Source organism: Pholis gunnellus, assembly GCF_910591455.1.
Source record: "Pholis gunnellus genome assembly, chromosome: 7".
Classification (NCBI taxonomy): Eukaryota; Metazoa; Chordata; class Actinopteri; order Perciformes; family Pholidae; genus Pholis; species Pholis gunnellus.
Window position 1 is genome coordinate 18,574,250 of NC_136533.1, and position 19,719 is coordinate 18,593,968.

Consider the following 19,719-nt stretch of genomic DNA (forward strand, 5'->3'; position numbering starts at 1 on the left):
AGAGAAATGTGTGGCCAACTTCAGCCTCTGTCACCATGTGTGGAAAAGCAGCAGGTCATATTGTGTTAAGTCTGCGTTCAGAGCTTTGGGTTTTACAGTTACAGTTTCCCACAGCTCCTGTCTTTTAGAAGAACAACCATGGCGTTCAGAAGCACTCTCCTCGCTCGGCTTCTGTAATGTACATCCCTTTGTTTTGCCACATTTCTACAGCGCCCGGCCTCAGTCCCTACTCTCTGTGTGGCAGGTTGAAGAATGGGCTGAGCTTAGGAGGCGTCCTTGTGATCCCCAGGGAGAGGGACTGCTGGCTGAAGAGTTGTTACACAGGCTTCGGACAGGAGAAGCTCTGACCAATCCTTTCCTGAAAGAAAAGATAACCAGTTAGGACGGGACAGTATGTTAAATCGTACAGCGTGGTACAAAATGCCATATCTGGGAACATATACACAATAGGTAATTAGTACAACCATCTTCAAATAAGCCATATTGTGAATTAGAATTGTCTCACACCTCTGTGTCCCCGTTCATCATCCTGTATAGCGCAGTCATGTAGCTGAGGACGACTAACCCTCCCTCTGTGACCAGTGGAGTGTGTGAATGTGGTCACATCGTAAGGGGGTGTTTGCCTTTGATCGAGCAAGGACACTAAAGGGCAAATTTATTTCCTGTTTTTTTTTGTGAACCTGGAATTCACAAAAAAACTGAATTTATTCTGTGGTTTTGACAAATGCTCTGTTTGTGTTGAGAAATTAACAACCTATATACACTGACTATGCTATTCCACAATTCATCCCCGGCCCGTCTCTGGACTCCTGGTGGTCATTATCTCTGTGGAACAGCATGTTCACTCTGGGATGTCAGGTGAGCTCACACTCTAGTCAGCGGGATGTCTCGTGTGAGTACATACATGAGCATGCATATGCTTGTGCAGTAAATTTGCGCCTGCTGCTTGCTCATTTGACTTGAAAGTTATGTAAATGTCCTCGGTGAGGAGTGTGTATATACATCAGCCCTTCCTCAACCTCTCGCTCTCCTTCTTCCCCCTTTACTTTCCCTCCCCAGTGCTCCCTCTGCTCTCCTCTAAATGTCCTCTTATGATGCAAAAACACACATCTGTGAAATTCTTAAAAGCCAAGCGCTCCAATCCAGGGCTGGAAAGTGTACTTAATATCTCCAGGAGGGAAACTTGCTGTTTCATGAGTAAAGGGGACTCTCACCCACACGGCGAGAAAGATCATAAGGAGAGGATTCTTTTTGAAATATCATCACAGAAGAAATATTCAAAGCTGCATGTGTTAATGCTGACAACCTGCAGTCATTGGTGTTATAACTGCCCCTCATGACATACCATACAGTACAGATTTTACACTGCTCTGTCCAGCGACATTCAAGGTAACTATCCACATCCTCAAACACTGTCTCAAGAAAGAGGAAATAAACTTTGCATAATTTAAATTTAAAGGGGCAGCATCACATTCTAGCTGCTCGTAGCTGCACTGCACTGCTAAGCCGGATAATGCCCTTCAGTTGGGACGATGCTATCGGTGTTTAAAGAGGGAATCCCACATTCTTTGGCTACATACAGCATCCTGCTTGGCTATGACCCGCGCAGATACAGCTCAGCTCCAGGACAACAGCTGAAGGAGACCAGCCCCATTCATTCCTTATTAATTAGATGATGGCCGAAAGAGGGAAGAACTTTGTCAGCGCTCCAGCCGACACTTGTTCTCAGACATTCAGATAACACATCTGATAACTGGCAGACCAATGATACATCTGAGAAAGATGCAAATACAGATACAAGACCACCATAAAGAATCCTCACTGTGTTGCTCACTTTTGACTCATCGGTGAGTCCCCTATGGGAACACTGCAGGGACATTTCATCAGAGGATCATTATGTCCTAGTTAGCCTGTGTTGAACCCTAACAGGTCTCTGAGACCAGGACTCTGGCAAAATCGCAACCAGGAGGACCACACTTCCACCAGAGACATTGCATTGCAGTGAATTGCAGCTGCCCGCAGATGACGAGCCGTTTCAGCACCTGAGCGGCGGATAGTTCCCGAATAGCCAGCCGGAGACGAGCTGCTAAACATCAAGTGGTAGTGTGAGCGTGCTGCTCTGTGTGTGTGTGTGTGTGTAGGTGAGTGTGAGTGTGTGTGTGTGTGTGTGTGTATGAGAGAAGAGGAGATCCTGCTGTCCACACTGGAAGGTAGACCAGCACCAGAAAACAAAAAACACTCACTCCGCAGTACTAACAACGCGAGCCATGTGCATGCAGTAGGGGGAAATAATAATAAAAAAAAAACACTCACCATGTTTTGCTGCATCTCCCGGGACGGTAAGAGTTAATCTGCAGTGCGGGCGAGCAGCTACAGCATGTATCCGAGCGCACCGGTTTGTTCCGCCTTTTCTCACCCCCAGATCCCCTCCCTCCTGCAACCCACTCCTCTCTCTCCTCCCTGCCCTGCCTCTTCCTCGGGAACAAGGGATGAGATAACACATTAAGATTCTCCGGTTCAGAGCACCATCATCAATGCGATCGAGATTCACAAGGACAAATGGTGTGTAAGAGGAGATGCTGAAAAGACAAAATCAATTATAGGCTAATGGAGAAATCAATATCCTACTCATATAATCATTTTTAGAGGTTTATCATTGAATACATAATATAATATTACAGATCTAAAGTCCTATATGAAGAAATTGGTCAAGTGTTACGGTGACATCATCGGTGATAAAATACCGTAAGAGGTTACTCTCGTTGAGAGTATACAAATAAATTGTCTATTTTTCATTTGGCTAAATAGTCTAGTTGGATAACTATCGGCTTCGGTTACCCGTTTGTTCAGTCAACAACCTAACTATAAGGCGCTGGCTTTTTTTTATCGATCGGTTTATCCAGCCTGCGCAGATGTGGGACTGACAAACCACGAAGATGCTTGTCATTCAACCTTAAGGGGTGTGACGGACATCTGGGTGTCCTGATGCAGTGGAGGGTAACCTGAAGTTTGAAATACAGTAGAGCCCTCTGCAACTGATAGTGAAGGAGACTTGCTATGCGTATGTGGATATATTTACAATAGAGTCTTTTAGGGAAGCCCAGCGAAAATAATTCCTATAATAAAATATATTTATGAATAATGTTCTCGCCGAATCACTGCTGAACGGGTACAGTTTTACAGCATCTGGGTAAGTTTGCTTGAGGTCTCAAGTAGCCTCGTGCTCTCCATTAGGATTCAAGGCTATGTGTTCCGCGCGCGCGCCAGCCGGACCGAGCCACAAGTCAGTTCTCCTCAAGCCGGTTTCTGCCGGTTGGGGAAGCCGCACCTCACTACGTCTGCTTCCAAATATAGTGTCTCTCTCTCTCTCTCTCTCTCTCTCTCTCTCTCTCTCTCTCTCTCTCTCTCTCTCTGTCTGTCCGTCTCTATTTATATATAAATGTCTCTCTCTTATCATTACAGAGACCTTGAACATGTTCATTTCGAGGAACAAAAGCCCAGTCTTTTCCTTATGGGCCTCATATGATCTGAAATATACTCAGTGCTCTCTTTTTAAGGTACAACTCTACTGCAATTCAGTACAGCAGCCCTGCCATACATTGTACCCTTTAGAAGTTTATGATGTTCATAAATGTGTCAATTTAATTAGTCATTGAGGTCATAAGAGGGTGTTGTACTGAATATCAGGAACACCATGACCTCAATTCTAAAACATATGATTGAATTAACAACTAAATGACAGTGTCAACAAAACCTGAACATATTCATTAAAGTAGTTTTTAGCAGAACAGTTGTATTGGTTTGATTTAGATTGTACAAAAGTAATTAAGTGGTATAAATGTTTTTCATAATATTTCAGTGTTTTCTTCAATGTGCCACCTTGGCCGTCTGAGGCATAATCTTCTATATAAGGGAGGGAAATGACTCCTTTTAATGAGAATATATCAGGTGGAGTGTCTAACACAGAGAGAACTGGAGGGATGGGAGGAAATTAACAGAGGAAGGCAAATTAGCATAATTGCAAACAAGGGTACAGCAATACTTAGAACACAATTCTGATTTCCAAACAAAGCAGGGGAGTGAAAAGTTTTTTTCAGTAAACATGCATGTGAATATAAATCCCATTTAGTGTAAAGATCACATCCTGACATCTAAAAGTAGGATAATAACTGAACAATATTTCCTAGAATGTTATTGATTCAGGTAAATAGTGTCATAGAAAATTTATTTTTGCTTCTTGCCATTCATACTTTATTAATGGAGCAACATTAAACAACCATAAACCATCATACACACATGTTTACTTACAGGTGCTAACACATTTTCCTTAATAAAACAGAATTTCAGTTAAAATGTCAGTAAATCTGCAACATTGATAATTGATGGTGTAATACGTTGTTGCAAACACTAGCACACCACTGTACACAAGAAGACACAAAGAGGTCAACTACTGAACAAAATATAACTTTCAGTCAACAGAGTGCAAAGACAAGTCAGTGTATAGTGTCACTACTTGGAAAGCAAATCTGCAAAAAAAATAACATCTGCCACTGTTTCATTTGTTGATTTTTATACTGTCATACTTTACAGCCTACAGCCTCCAAAATAATGCTGACAAAATAGCATAATCCATAAATCCAGAATAAATGCTGTTGAATGCATTTAGAACAAAGTATAAATATTTTGAGACATCACAAAACTATGTGTTAAGGCCCGAGTGTCAATGTGAAAAATAATAAGTAAACTACAGAGAACGTTTTAATTGCGCAGGTCAAATAATGCTCACTACAGTAAGCAGGTAAACATTATATAAAAAAATAAAACAGAAAACGGATATCAAATCAAAAATGCTGAACGCATTATGGTTTTAATCAAAAACAAAACAATTCTTTCAAACTTCTCTCTCTCAATCAATGTCTCTCGCTCTCTCTTCATCTCTGAACACATCGTTATTGCTTTTTCTTTCTTCCAGTGTGTTCTGTCTCAGGATTGTACTCGTACAGAGTTTCCACTTCTCATCAAACTTCTCTGTGTGCTGTAGGACTGTTCACTGGGCCATTTGGACCACAACTGCCTTCCAGGCTCTGTCTTTGTCAAAATCCTGCAGCGTTCCATTGGCTGCTTGCTGCTGAGGGAGCAGAACAGGAGGAGAGAGAGAAGAAATGTAGAAGGGGAAAGATGACCAAATGTTGAGATAAATGATGTGTGAAGGATGAGCAGCACAATGTGGTTTTTTTATATGTTTCTAGCTCATATATTTTTACGTCATCATATTTAAAATGTCCTTTACATGAGCTATAGCTGGTGAGAAACATCTGGAAGATAATTCAATATATATCATTTGTCATATTCACAAATGTCTCTTGTTGGAGGTGGAGGGACAGGCAAGGAGGGAAAAAGAAAGAAAGATTTACCCGCCTTACCTCACAGTAATGGGTCTGGGTTTGCATTCGGTCATCGTATTCTGGCGCCCCCATGCGGAGCTGACTCTTGTAGGAGGCACAGTGCACCACAGTGGCTGAAGTTAGAATTGCCTGCACCAGCAGCAGCACCATCAGAATCAGCAGCAGGATGTCGTAGGATTGCTGGTCCAAATGAAATGAGATGATTCTAAATGAGATTTCTCAATGATTCAATCTTGAGTTTTCTCTGAAATCTGTTCTTTTATTTCTCATGCAAAAAGGAGCTCAAGGCTGGATAGCTAATGCCTCCTGGAAAGCCTGCACACTGCAAAGCACTGGTGAATTTTGACGTCATTAAACTCACCTTGGCTGTAGGCACATCATGCAGGAAAATGTCAATAAAGCTGATCACACTGCAAGAGAGGAAGCCGGAGGCTGAAAAGAGCAGGGGAGACGTCACGCTGCTGATGGCAATCAACACCTCCACCTGAGAGACACCAGGAAGAGCGCATAAAGGAACGGAGAAGAAAGGTTTCTAGAAAAAAATAGACTCTACATTTTCTTGGTCATGATAAAGATAATCCTTCCACAGCAGACACCCATCCTTTTTAACTTCCATTACATATGGTAGACAAGTAACCTTTCAAGAGCAGAATGTCACAGAGTGCTTCAAAATGTAAAACAAAAAATGCTACACTAAAATCAATACCAAAACAGAGCATTCTCCTGCATCAACATGCATCAAGATATCAGATCTCTTCTCAGAGACTCTGAGATGAGCTGTTTTCCATACTACCTCCCACTGAGGTCACAGTCATTTAAGTGGAGCAGTTTTAACAAACACTCACAGCTCTAAATAGACGATTTGAACTGATCACATCCATCCTTCAAAAGAATTAAGCGCAGAGTCTTGTCTTGTACTCACCAGACATCTGTTGGGGTATTCTGACACAACATGACTCGCAATAGCACTCGGAAAACACTGCAAAGGATTTAAGATGAGATACAAGGTTATGTGATAAGGCCAGTTAGGCATCTTAGTAATTACTCTGAGCTGTAATGAATCATAATGAAAATCATATTTTAGTAAGAAAAACTCACAGCAACAAGGATCCAGAAAAATGTGACAGACAAGTAGGGGCCGGGTAGCAAAGCGTCCATGTTGAGGGCAATAATTCCTCCGAACACGGCAGAAATTCCCACAATTACTTCGATTACCTATAAGAGACACTCTTCAGTGGTTGATAAGCATTGGCCAGACAGAAATATCATTATGCAACAAAACTGAAAACTACTCACAGAATAGGCTTTAAGGAGTCGAGTGGGGAACACTGCAGGCGGGAGAACCACAGACCTGTCATACGTCACCGGCTAAAAGTTGGATGAAGGTTGAGAGGAGTTAGGATGGAAGAGTGAAAGCTATACGGAGAGTAAAAGAGGAGACACATCAGATGGGGCCTTAAAAGCAATCAGCCACTCTCTCACACACACACACACACACACACACACACACACTAATACACACCTTCCTGTGGCAGCAGCAGTCCTCTGCAGAGCGGGCGGACAGGATGACGGTACTGGCCATCAACACCTCCAGCACAATCATCAGGATGAGGTTGAAGTTGATCTGTGAACAGAGCAGAGACACAAAAATGCTTGATTTTGAAAAATAACTTGATTCCCACATGTGCAACCGAAGGACTGGTAGTTTCCATTTTACTGCGAAGATGCATTTACATTGACAGCAGAAGGGTTCACGACCAGTTTACATCCAAACCAAACCAGACATGTGGTCGTCACCGCAAATGTTGACACATACACCACCTGGAAATCTGATACCTTGAAGAAAAAACAACAAGAAGACACATGACCTTCATTGGTATCAAGCCGCAATTGCCTTGAGGAAATTCAATAAAAAACCCATTAATAAAACATAATGATCTTTTTGCCTTTGGTGTGTTCATTGTTTACTCACTGCAACATGTCTGTTCTTGGCAATCGCAAAACTGGCGATGGCAGCGGGGACGCCCTGTGAAGAACAACAAGAAATGAGCTGCGGAATTCTTCTATTTTAGCAGACAGGCATTTTGACAAGATAGTCTAATCTGAACAGCACGTAAACACTTCTCAAGGTACAGCCGTATAGTTATGCGACTGTGATTGCACTTGCATGACGGTCACTTACAGAGCCTGCGGCACAGCGTAGGTAGTCCATGGCAACAGGAAACACATTTCCCAGGTACAGAGAGAAACCAGATGTGATGAGCAGACTGCCCTGAGGACACACAGAGGCACGCATGCATATACAAATACAGAAGCTCATCAATGTGTTCAACGGGTGAGACTGCACACGAGTACCGATGTTCTCTCTCACACACAAACACAAACACACATATTTAGCTAAACATAACTCTGAAGTGCCCAGTTAACCAGATATAACACAATACACGTAACAAACTGCTGACATTTGAAATACTGACAGGGAGCAAACCCATCACATCCATCCACATCCACTTTAATAACGTTTGGAATATATTTATTTGTTTCCTCAGAGTAACTTTGCAAATGCATTCAATTAGAGTTTGCACATTCTGGAGACGTATTGTTGTCTCTCCTCGTCTAAATGTGGAAGCACACAACAAGACTTTGTGTCGCCATGCCACTCAAAATTTCTAGATTGGGATACTGTCTCAGCAGAAGAAAAATAAAGACCCCAACCGTTAAAATTTTGCATGTTATGGACTAAATAGATACACCCTGTGATGTGCCTCCTTTGCTCTTCTCACCCCTATGAGGACACTGTAGAGCCAGGCCCTGTAGCTGAAGCAGGGGTGCTTTAGAGGCTCCGGCTGGGCCAGCTGCAGGTCACTGGCCCTCACGTCCACTGTGAAGCTGTCCCGCTCGGGCCTATACCGCTCCCCCCTGTCTGGTCTTCTCTCCAATCTCCTGTCTCCCCCTCTCCCCAGCGTCCCACCGCCCCTCTCCAGAATGGGCATGTGGCTATAGGTGAACTCCTCTCTGCCTGAGAGCTCGTCACACTGCATCTCTGAAACAGCTGGTGGCTAACTTCAATGATGGGATGGGCCGAGTGAGGATGACAGCCTCTGGGAAAGGGAACAAAAAATGGTAAAAGCTGCATAAGTTTAGGTACCTATGTCTTCTGATCTGTTTTCAACATGCTTCTTCACTGCCGTTCTCTTCAACATGAGGTTCGTGAGTTCATTTTCAAAATGAGGATGACAATCATAGGAAATCAGGAAAAAAATCAATGGAAAGTGCATTAAACTAAAAGAAAATGAGCCATTAGACTATTGACGCAGTATGTCAAAACCCACCCCCTCCTTTAGTCTGCCTGAGCAAAGAGGACACCACTTTTTCCATCCACCTCTTTTTCACCATATTGCTCCCTCCATACTCACCTGTTGTTGAGTCTCTTGCAGAAATATTGTCCAGCATAAAGATTAGATCACCACATGGAAGACAACTTGTTTTTGTCTGCAGCTTCTTCTGCTCCCCATCTCTCCCCCTCAAACTTACTCTCTCTCTCTCTCTCTCTTTCTCTCTCTCCGTCTCTCTCTCTCTCTCTCTCTCTCTCTCTCTTTCTCTCTTTCGCTCTCTCTCTCTCTCTCTCTCTCTCTCTCTCCCTTTACAGGACGCTTCTCAGTTTTGAAAAGTTTTTTTTTGAGCCCTTCAAAGCGTGGAGCTAAAACACATGGCTCTTGTGCTGCCAGCCCACTTTGTGCCAAAGAGAGAGCGCCTGTGCATGACAACAAGGGGAGGAAGAAGGGGCTCGCGCTGGGGGCAGAGTTAGTAGGGCAAACACCCTTTTTTTCACTCCCATTTGCACATGCATGCACACATGCACATCAAACCCACTCACATAACTGAACAATAGATGCTCAGAAATGAGAGTGCATGGCAACACACGAAGACACATGTTTACAAACTCCAGTTTATAGCAAGACAAATGAAGCAGCTACAGAGGGAAATTCACATTAATCGTCGTGTAGAGTGTCAATCAGTTGTTTTTTGCCATAATAGTTGAATGTGTCCCCCTCTGGAGTCCCCCTCAGGACTTCCCTTGTTGTTACTTAGCCCTCTATACTTGCAGTTCACAGCCCAGTAAATTAAGATGCCCAGCAGTGCTTTAGAAAAGAGGCAACAGAAACATTTCCACAGCTTAGTCACATGGTGTCCAGTCTGACACAACTAATCTGATGATGGATACTTTCTGCTTTAAATAAGACTCTCCCAACGACACGTTCAGGAGTAAATCCTATTGGATGATGACATATTGTGTGAGTGTGTAAGCATGTACATGTATGTGCACCTCGGGATTCCATTCAGTCGTTAACACAGCGGAGCATTCTCAGCTCAACATTGTTCCTGGGCGGTGGTAACCATGGTGACTCCTTAACAACTGCTGTCCCCCCGTCCCTCGCCATTCTAATGTCTCTGCCCAACACACATACCAAACTCACTCAAAGAGAGGAAACTATAGTGCAACAGTTCCCTGGAGACGTTAAAGGGGATGTGAGGAACACTAACAAGATGAGACACAATTCAATATCTGGGAATGGAAAAAACTGAATTAGAAAAGCCTGTCTGGACAGGATTGTTTACTTCCCATAATTTGATTGTGGGAGTTTATCATTTTGTAAACATCTAAAAAATTGTGGAGCCAAACAAACCCTGAGTAGCCTGCTGTCTCTGACATTTGTGTCATATCAAGAAAAATGAATATCAGTATCATGTTTGGCTCTTGGGTTTCACTGTAGCAGGCTGGCAGAAAGCCGAGGGCCAAAATTACAATCATTGTACAAATGAATATCATCTACGCCTAACAGCACCATCAATCGGTTATTTTAAATATGTACACAGTGCATGTCTGCATGAGAAGTGCAGCATCTCATTGACAACAGCAGTACAGAGCGACACTTTGCTTTTACCCTCTTTTGAAAGAGAGAGAACCAGTAGGTTAGAGAACAAGGCTGCGTCTGTTATCTCTGCACAGCTTTGGTTCTCTCTTTCTACTGCTCTTTACATGTTTCTTTTTCCCCTCTGATTTGCCTTACATCTGTCTGTCTGTCTCTCTCTGACCGGGACAACCCCTCTGAACCTCCACCTCTTTGTACTTTCCGGCACATCTGCAAACTGCTTCAATCTGTATGAAATATAGGCTACAGCATATTGACATTAAAATAACAGGCACTTTATCATATCAGTTTGAAGCAAACTGATGAAATGTAGTAAAGGGTTTTCTAACAAGCCCAAAAAAACCAAAAACAATAAACCCAAATAAACATCAATAATGAAATATTGTTAGCGAGAGTATAGAAATCCATTGTATTTATCTACATTTATCTTTAACTAGCTCTTTTTTATTTTGAAACTCTTAGCACCTATTAAATTGTACATCTTTATTTTTCCTAATGTAACATTCCTAGCTAGCTTGCCCGAAAAAACACATAGTTAAACATATATACTGAACACCTGTTAATCGTCCTAGTGCATATGCTGTAACATCACTGTGTAAACTTTTGTATGTATGTAGCTAAAGCATTTCAGCTAGCAAGCTAACACTAACAAAGGCTGTGTCCAAAATCTCTTTCTATTTACAGGTGTGCAAGATTTACTGTCTGACAATTTTACCTCCAAAACTCAAACAAATATGGGATGTACTACTTTCTATTATAAAGGGAGTAGTGAATGCGTGAACGAGGGTGATTTTGGACACAACCTTAGCTAGCTAAGGCTAAGTGGAGGGTTTTTGTTTGACATTATAAGACATTCAATTTATGTACATCTCCACAATGACAAGGAGAAGTCCACATGTCCTCATCGTTCTTGATGAAGACAAAAGGCATGCACATGAAAATGAAGATAATTATTACGATAGACGCGCGGTCTCAGGGAACCTCCAAGTAGCATTAGCAAGCTAGCTTTACTGGTGTTAGCTTGCTAACTTAGGAGAGTTTATACATAAATCTCACAACAATATGCAGCTATTAGGTTTTATCATTACATGCAATGGCTGAGGTATTTCTATTAAGTCATTTTGTGTGCTTTGAATAAGGAACTTGGGATTTTCCTGTTCTTTTCTCTTTTTCGGTTATTGATTTCAGGTTATTTATCCAAGACTGCATTGGCTTGCAGTGTGCTATATTTAAAACAGATCCCAACAACCAGGTTGAGAACCATTGCATTAAACCACCTTCCCGCTCATATGTAACCTTCCAGCTGTAGAGAACAAAAACAACAGCCTTCAAAATTTGAAATCAGACTGAATAGTAGATGTCCCCTTGCAAGTGTTTTTGAGCCAGGGACTGCATTAGAATAATCTATGAGCAGATTCATAGTATTCCTTATATTAATCTTCATAGAGAAAATATATATCAAGTCATGTGGTTTCACAATCCCCAGGGAACAGCTGACGACATAATGTTCCCACTTCAACACTAAACAGGCCTTGACTCTTTCACACAGGAAATGACGACAACCCATTAGACTGTTACAAATTTAGTGACCCATGCTGATGACAAAAATATCCTCACTCAACTTCCAGTCATAGAAGTGTGAAAGCAGCTCCTCAACGTAATCCTCCAACAATTCAAACAGAAAAAACAACAACACACAGTCATCCCTCTGACATGCAACATTCAAACATCGATTTTTAAAAGATGAGCTTCTTGTTTTTACAGCGATAACCAACAGTAAGACACATGAGAAAACATCTGTGGGTATATATGTACATTAACTTACATTATCAATAGCTCTGTTTTTTTATGAACAATATTTACACAGTATAGTGGAGGGAGGAAAAGTCCTCTTTCCCACCCAGTTGCCCAAAGTCACGTGGTGAAAGTCCCCCTTCTGCATCAGTCACATTACAGGTATTGTCAGTTGTTTGTCTTGTTTGGCTTTAAAGAGTAATCAGCATAGATAATGCAAAGTGACAAATATACAAATTAATTACTCTGTACAAGTCCACATGTTCAAGCAAATAATCACAGCATGAGGCAGCAGTTCTTCCTTACAGGGGGATACACTGATGGCTTATCACATTACACTGAGGCTGTTCATCTCAGCACATTGCATCCTTGAATTCAGATGCTCTGACTGTTGCAGTTGGTTGCAACTCTTCCTCTGAGTATCCGAAGTCCCACCCGATCTATTTAGTTCAACATGTAACACACAGGCTGTAATATTTAGCAGAGAAAAGTCTTGCTGAATGGGGGACATTGTTACAGTGATGTGATGTTATTGGCAAATTGTTACGGTCATTGTGTGTTACTGTAACTCATAGTTGACAGACATCAACAAGGCAGACTGACAGACCATCTTTGCTAAGATAACAAGAAGCATATTAGCAACTGATGAGCTTCACAGAGGCAAAGATCGCAACTGGACAGACCACTAGTCTTATTTTTCTTGTTTATCTCAATACAGTGTCATGTTTGCTGATACTCTCTGGTAAATATTCTCTGTCCCTGTGTTCAGAAAGGTCAGGAGATCAGACAATGGATCCCTTGGAGGAGGACAGGTGGATGGATTGGATGCGGAGGGCCAAGGTTTTCTCGAGGTCCTGCAGGATGTCAGAGCCGGGGCTATCTGGAGGCGTGTCATACAGCAGCTGTTTGAATGGCTCCAACTCGATCAGGATTAACATGTTCTTTAGGAAGTAGCCCTCAATATAGGAAGCCAAGTCTGGAGCACCAAGAAACTGTGAAAAAAATGTGTATTCATCACTGTAAACTGCAACACATTTTCAAAAAAGACGGATCAAATTTGTAGCCTTGTGCAACAGTAGTTCAATTTAGTGGACATTTTTTATCCAAAACAACTTGAATTGCTTTGTAGCATAGCCTTTTTTTGTACTGCCCAGTAGTAGTATTAGTGTGGGCGTATTCAGTCTATTCTCTTTTTGCACCTTGGTGTGATTGTAGATCTCCACACAAGTTTCAGTGTTAATGTTCTTGGTGCAGATCATCTCACAGTGCCTCTGCAGCGCCTCCAGCTGGAAGAACTTGGCTGCAGACAGAAGCTGCAACGAAAAATAACAATTAACGCAAAAGCAAGTTTAGCATCTAGTTTGGTATTAGATGACAAACATTACTGTCACATTTGAACAGTGCAACAAGACCTAGGTGACCTTGAGATTCTAAATTGTTTTATAGTGTAAAGGTTTCAGTGTAAACTCAAATACAGTTGTCTGTGATAAGGACCTAACCTCCATAATGTCAGTGCTCCTGATGTGCAGAGCGTCTGTCCCTCCAAAGTAGAGATACTGCATCACCAGCTATTAAGAGGAAACGCATATCAGCTTCCATACAAGGATGAATGATGATTCAAAAGTGCCCCTTGTTTACAATAATTGCATTACCTGAAAAATGTGATATTTGACATTGCTGATCTCAATGCATGTGTTTTCACCGCAAGGTCTGTTTGCTAGAAGAGATTTAAACCTTAAGAGATGAAAAAAGAGAAAGAGAGGAATTAAAGGATAACCGTTAGTGTAACACAGCCTGTTTTTAATAGAGCATAATAAACCTTTAACTACTGTACAGCAAAGGGTTATTTTTAGTTAGTTATTTTATGTTCATCCCTGGGGACATATTGTCAACAACACACTTGAGTGATGTGTCATCTCTCTTCAGTCCCATTAAGGCTTCTCATCAATGTAACATGACATGAGAGTGAAATGGACGTCCTGTCATGGCTGGAAAAAATGTACAACCCTGACAGCAACATATCGACACAGCATGCCAAGTGTTTAGCCATCGCTGTATGAATTCATTCATCTTTTGACGTTAAAATATATAGAGTTACACATTCAGAGCCTTCATAGAGTCACCATATACTGAACAGCAGAATCATTTGACAGAAAAAATACTGAACATACATATTTCCTGTACTTGGGTATTCGAAAGCCGATGTTAAAGTGAGTGTACCTGCTGGAAGCTGTGAAGAGCAGGACTTTGTGGGCATAATAAGGCTTCCCTTCCACCAAAAAGGTCACGTCTGACATATCTTTATTGTTCAGGAAGTGAGGATCTGAAAAACACGAGGCAAGAAAAAACTTTGTTTTTCTGATTATCATAGAAAAAAAACACATGGGGTGTACAACTTTCCCTAACTCACCATTCTAGACACATTTCAGCTATTGTTTCAAAATAACGTTGTTACAATTTCTATTCCAGTCTCTGAACACTAGATGGCGTCTTGTGCACTTCCTATTTTCATGCATTATGCGTTTAGCCAACTCCAAATAAAATCCATCAATGTAATGCTCTTGTGCAGCCCTAATGCTGCACATTTACATGAACAGTATAGATTTCACAATCTCACCCAGGCGTGACGACTGCTTCCTCTTGATCTCTGCCAGTTTGGGGATTGGGTAAGGGCCATAACACTGGGTGAAGATTGCAGACAGCTGCTGGCTGATTACCTCATTCTGACAAAACACAGACAGAGAAACAAAACATCAGAGAGTAGGGAGAGCTGCTTGGGCGGGCAGTGCTCAGCCAACACACAGGAGTTAATGTTACGTAAGAACACAAGTACTTACTTTAGTGCTCCTCTCCTACACAAACATCCCCAACACTATTACCAGCACAGTGAGAGAGGTCTAACTTCTGCAGCCTTGTATCGCGCTCGACTTTCGCTTTATTCAAGCAATGGTTCCAATAAGCCACTCGTCGGCTATCTCACACCTTTGACAGGGGATCAGATGAATATCAGGCTGATTTCTTACACCCGTGGTTCCTCAGGGAGGACTGTGATGGGATCACCATGACAATCCGAGCTATAGCAGTGTGACGTGTGAAAGAGAAAGACAGGAGAGTGTGATCTTCCTCCCGTTACACCTAACTTTCCTCTTGGCAGTGCCATTCAGCTGCAGCAGCAACGGGGCGCGATACTACAAGCCCAACGAGTGCAGTCAGGCTGGTTGCTCTTACTGAAGCACGGCGCCAACAAACCGCTATCAACAGCCGCCTATTCCACCAGGGAAAAATATGCATGTCTGCAGTTTTTTCTCAAAATTGTCTCACCAGTGACAATATGAGTAAATAGGTAAGGTAGGTAGTTAGGTAAGATAAGGTAGGTGGGTGGATGGTTAGATAGCTGGATAGAGAGAATGGAGTGAAACTGAACTGAGGTGAAAGTGAATTGAAAGGAAAGTGAGCTCTGCTGAACTGAATTGAATTCAAGTGATTTGTGTGGAGTCAAACTGAACTGAACTGTGTTTAACTAAATTGTTGAATGGAGAGTCCAGTGGCCTGAGGCAGCAGACCTATGAAAGATGATCGGCCCATACCTTGATGTGTGGGCACCTCATGGTGGAGCGGACCTTGCCAGGGTCCCTGAGGCCCTTATAGAGATGAGGATCCCTGGCCCCATCATGCATCATGCGAGACTGGGCTGACACTGCAGCAATCTAGTAAAGGCTAGCCTGGCCTGAGTGTATCAGTGTGTGTGGGTGTGTGTGTGTGTGTGTGTGTGTGAGAGAGAAAGACATGCTGTCGGTTTGGGATTCCACAATCATGCAAGTCTCTGCAGGTCTGCTTGTGTGTTTTGTTTATGAGTGTGTTTGTGTGTGTGTGCACACGCTGCAGTGTTTTTCTCTCATATCAGCAGTGACAGCACAGCTCGTCATGCCAGCAGGGCAAAAACAGAGGTGACAGACGGGATGTTTTAAATCTTAATACAGGCCTACCAAGGGGATCATGAGCTCAAGTCAGGAGACAGGGCCCTGATCTAATGAGCTGCATCAGGAAGGAGCGAGGAGGCATGTCATAAATCATTATCATCTTAGGTTATTGATATTGAGAAGGCCTCGGGGGCTCCGTCAGTCTCTTTGAAGCTGATGACCTGACTGCGTGATGACAATTACAAGTAAACAAAGCAGATATATTTGAAAGTTTAGGAGAAGAGTGAAAATGCAAACAGTGCAGTACCTTGCTGGCTCTGAGGATCTGGAACATGAGAGGCAGACCATGTGTGATGAGCTCCTCAGTGTACTCCTCTTCCTCGATGCAGCTGAACTCTTTGAGAAGACCCTGGATCAGAGGTCGGCGGTGCTGATGGAAACACGTGCGGAGAGACTCCATCCAAGTGTGCAAAGTCCATGGAACCCCTGAGAAATAATTACAGAGGTAAATACAAATACACCGGAAGCATATCAGATACACACACGCACAAAGAAGCTATAAATGTTGCAAACGGAATGTGATACGGTAGAAAATGCATGCACATGTTTTAGAGAGACTTAACAGCAACTAACCCAGGCTCCGAATATCTATGGTGATGTCCACATGCCCATGTTCTGCACTGTGGTACATGGCTTCTTTTAGGGCTTTAAGTTTGGCTTTCCCAGTTCTGATCTGGTCAATCTGAGACGGACTTCTACCTTCCAGCTCCGAACCCTCTGCCAGAATCTCTTCCAGGGATAAGACGTCCCCTTTCCCTTTCTCTGTGTGGGACAGCAGCTTACGAAACACATTTCTAGAAGAACCAAAATAAAAGACAATTCTAAATTGATTGGTCTCTATACAGGCTCTATTAAATTGCTTTTCATAGCACGAGTCTCCAGGCCAATATCACCACAAATGGCAAACGGTTGCATTTGTATTATTTTACACACTTATAACAAAAGGGATATGACTGAAGTTAACTGTCTTGCAGCTTTGATTGTTATTGCTGCAAGTGGCTCAGTTTTAATTAACAAGAACGGTTAGATAAATAAATGCTTAGTGGATTTAAACAAAAAAATACTTAAAGGGCAAAAGCTTCTAATTTTATGCAAATAGGCATTTATCTATCTTGAAAGGCTTGCAAAGAAGTAACTGCAGGTTTGTAGACTGGACAATCTACTACGTTCTCTACTGATGCCACAAACAGTAGCTGCAACCTCCGTTCTCTTGCGGATGAATTGTGTTTGTCATTCCTAGAACCTGCACCTTTCTGGGAGAAAGTGCTTTTAAAGTGTTGGGACCCTCATCTTGGTGTCACCTTTTGCATTTTTGTTTTTTATGCATGTTATCTGTGTTTTTATGTGGGGAAACTTTTACCCTTCCATCTTGACCAGGAACCCCTCGTAAAAGAGATTCAAAATCTCTAAAAACCTAAAAGATTAAATAAAAAAATACAATAATTGTTATTAAATAGGTTGAAGAACATGGGCTATCATGGCAGAAAATCTTCAAATTTAAACCCACCTAAAAATAGCAGGGGCATGTCTTGTTAGGAAAGCTTGATAATCCTGAGCGCTAAACATCTGTTTTGTGAAAACCAGATAAAACGTCAGTGAGTAAGTGCTATTGTGATAGGACACGCCCATTCTTTGATTTATTTGCTTGCATCTGCCATATACCAGGTGTGGTTGAAATTGCACAAGACACAAAAATGCTTTGGCAATTAGGAGACGTTCTATTTCACAGGTCAGCAGCACTTCAGAATAAATTCCTTATAAATAAAAATAAAATGAAATAAAAAGTTTTCAGGAAAACTTATTATAGGGAAAAATAGATAGTAATCAAAGGCACACTCAATTATTACTTACTTATTATTATTAATTACAGCATAACTGAGAGAGTAATTTGGTGCACAGCAGGTCGGCTGGACATGCAACAATTTAAAATCTGTATAAATGAAACCCCTGTAAAATAAAGCAGAACCAAAACTATTCTGCATACCATACCAGTTATTAACATAAAGTGAAATATAGTGACTAATATGGTGGGACAAAGATTCCACAATACAAATGAAATATAAATAGGGCAAAGGTTGAGGAAGTAAATGTTGAAATGTAGTTTTAGCGATGTAATCTGTGGCACATTGAAATTACACTGTATTTTATTAAGTCTTTATTTTCATACATTCAATATGGTTGTGTTATTTTTGGTCTCTACAGTGTACCGTCTCAAACAAGACAAAAAGAAACGTGAAGAGGAACAACAGCAAAAACATAAAGAAAACACACACAATGAGTGTAGTCACACAGTTTTCAACAAACCAATTCAACAGATGACGTGCCAATTTCACAGACATGCTCTGCTGACGTTTGAACAAGATCATATGCTGAATACACAATATGAACAGAGTGTTCCTCCTGAGTGTCCATTCACTCAGGAGTGTGTACTCATGATTGAGCATGAATGTGTGTATGCGCACCTGTGTCCATGAGCTGCTGCCAGACTGTAGGAGTTCATGTCTCCCTGTGGCGCCGTGGAGATGCCATTGCGGTACATGGTTCCCACCATGGGGTCCGCCCCCCGCTCCAGCAGCAAACTCACTAGCTCAAAGTTACCTGTGCATGAAGAAAACAATTGGCAGAGCTTATACACACAGACACACAATGCGATTAAAGCAGAGAACTGAGAGTGAAGCAAACATTTGATCATCATTCTTCTTCACTCTTTGTTTTTCCATCCCCCAGGACGAATATGCCTCTGAAGTCATAACTCAGCCGAGGATCACGCTGACAGTCAGGTGTTGCTTTAGATGGCCAGCTGGTGTTGCCAGCTTGCTACAATACAGTTGGACAGCAGGCAGAGGATGGGAGTCACGCTGTGTCTCTGTACCTGCAGCAGCAGCCAGCTGCAGCGGGGTCTCTGTGTAGTTCTCCATCCCGTCCTGCAGGGACCCCTCCACGTTGGCTTTGGCATCCAGCAGCAGCTGCAGAGGTCGGGCGGGGACACGGAGGGGCACGAAGCGAGAGAGAGAGAAAGAGAGAGAGAGAGAGAGAGAGAGAGAGAGAGAGAGAGGAGGGTGGGGAGGGTGAGGAGGAGAGGACGAGTCGGTTGGCTAATGAGAATGATGTGAAGTCAGTCTGATAGAATTCAGCTTCTCTCATCTGGTAACTGTTTGATGCAAAACAAATCTGTACAGGGAATAGTGAATATTTCACTTTTATACTGCCTGTACTGTGCAGCCAACTTTTTACTTTGACAAATCTGTTGCTCTTCAGAATGTTTGGCGAATGAACTCATTTTCTTTCTTGGCTTCTTTCAGGCTAGCTGTTTCTCTTGCTCTTTATGCAACATGTAAGCTATAAGCTAACCATCTCCTGCTCCAGCTTTATATTTACTGTACAGACACGAGAGCGGTATCAATCTTTTCATCCAACTCTCCACAAGAAAATGAAAATGAAACAGAAAATGTCAAGTTGTTCAATGTTTGCTGATATTTCTAATGCAGAACTAATAACTATGAGCCTATATTTGATAGTTGGCTAAATAGTCTCATGAATCAGGTTTTCCTGTTGTATTGATTTGTTATTATATTTTATGTGTAATTAGTTGCTTATTTTACGTTA

At 42.1% G+C, this 19,719-nt stretch overlaps 2 protein-coding genes across 2 annotated transcripts in view; both read right to left on the bottom strand.

Moving 5' to 3' along the window:
* Positions 1-5,047: 5,047 nt before the first annotated feature.
* mlc1 (modulator of VRAC current 1) lies at positions 5,048-8,446 on the bottom strand (the record flags this gene model as incomplete). The annotated part of the gene is made up of 11 exons (XM_079162967.1): positions 5,048-5,128; positions 5,424-5,585; positions 5,767-5,889; positions 6,328-6,384; positions 6,504-6,620; positions 6,702-6,773; positions 6,928-7,029; positions 7,140-7,241; positions 7,378-7,431; positions 7,588-7,677; positions 8,189-8,446. 11 exons carry the CDS (start codon positions 8,444-8,446, stop codon positions 5,048-5,050), a joined length of 1,218 nt encoding a protein of 405 aa, XP_079019093.1.
* A 3,465-nt stretch (positions 8,447-11,911) lies between these two features.
* The window catches only part of btbd11b (BTB (POZ) domain containing 11b), a 65,437-nt gene continuing 57,629 nt past the window's right edge, over positions 11,912-19,719 (bottom strand). Inside the window, exons 8-17 of the mRNA XM_079162959.1 lie at positions 18,986-19,079; positions 18,576-18,711; positions 16,687-16,907; positions 16,361-16,539; positions 14,751-14,856; positions 14,354-14,456; positions 13,786-13,867; positions 13,633-13,701; positions 13,333-13,446; positions 11,912-13,125 (exon numbers count right to left, since the gene is read on the bottom strand). Of these exons, the coding sequence (XP_079019085.1) occupies positions 12,916-13,125; positions 13,333-13,446; positions 13,633-13,701; positions 13,786-13,867; positions 14,354-14,456; positions 14,751-14,856; positions 16,361-16,539; positions 16,687-16,907; positions 18,576-18,711; positions 18,986-19,079 (1,314 nt within the window). The 3' untranslated portion in view covers positions 11,912-12,915. The remainder of the gene's footprint in view (positions 13,126-13,332; positions 13,447-13,632; positions 13,702-13,785; positions 13,868-14,353; positions 14,457-14,750; positions 14,857-16,360; positions 16,540-16,686; positions 16,908-18,575; positions 18,712-18,985; positions 19,080-19,719) is intronic.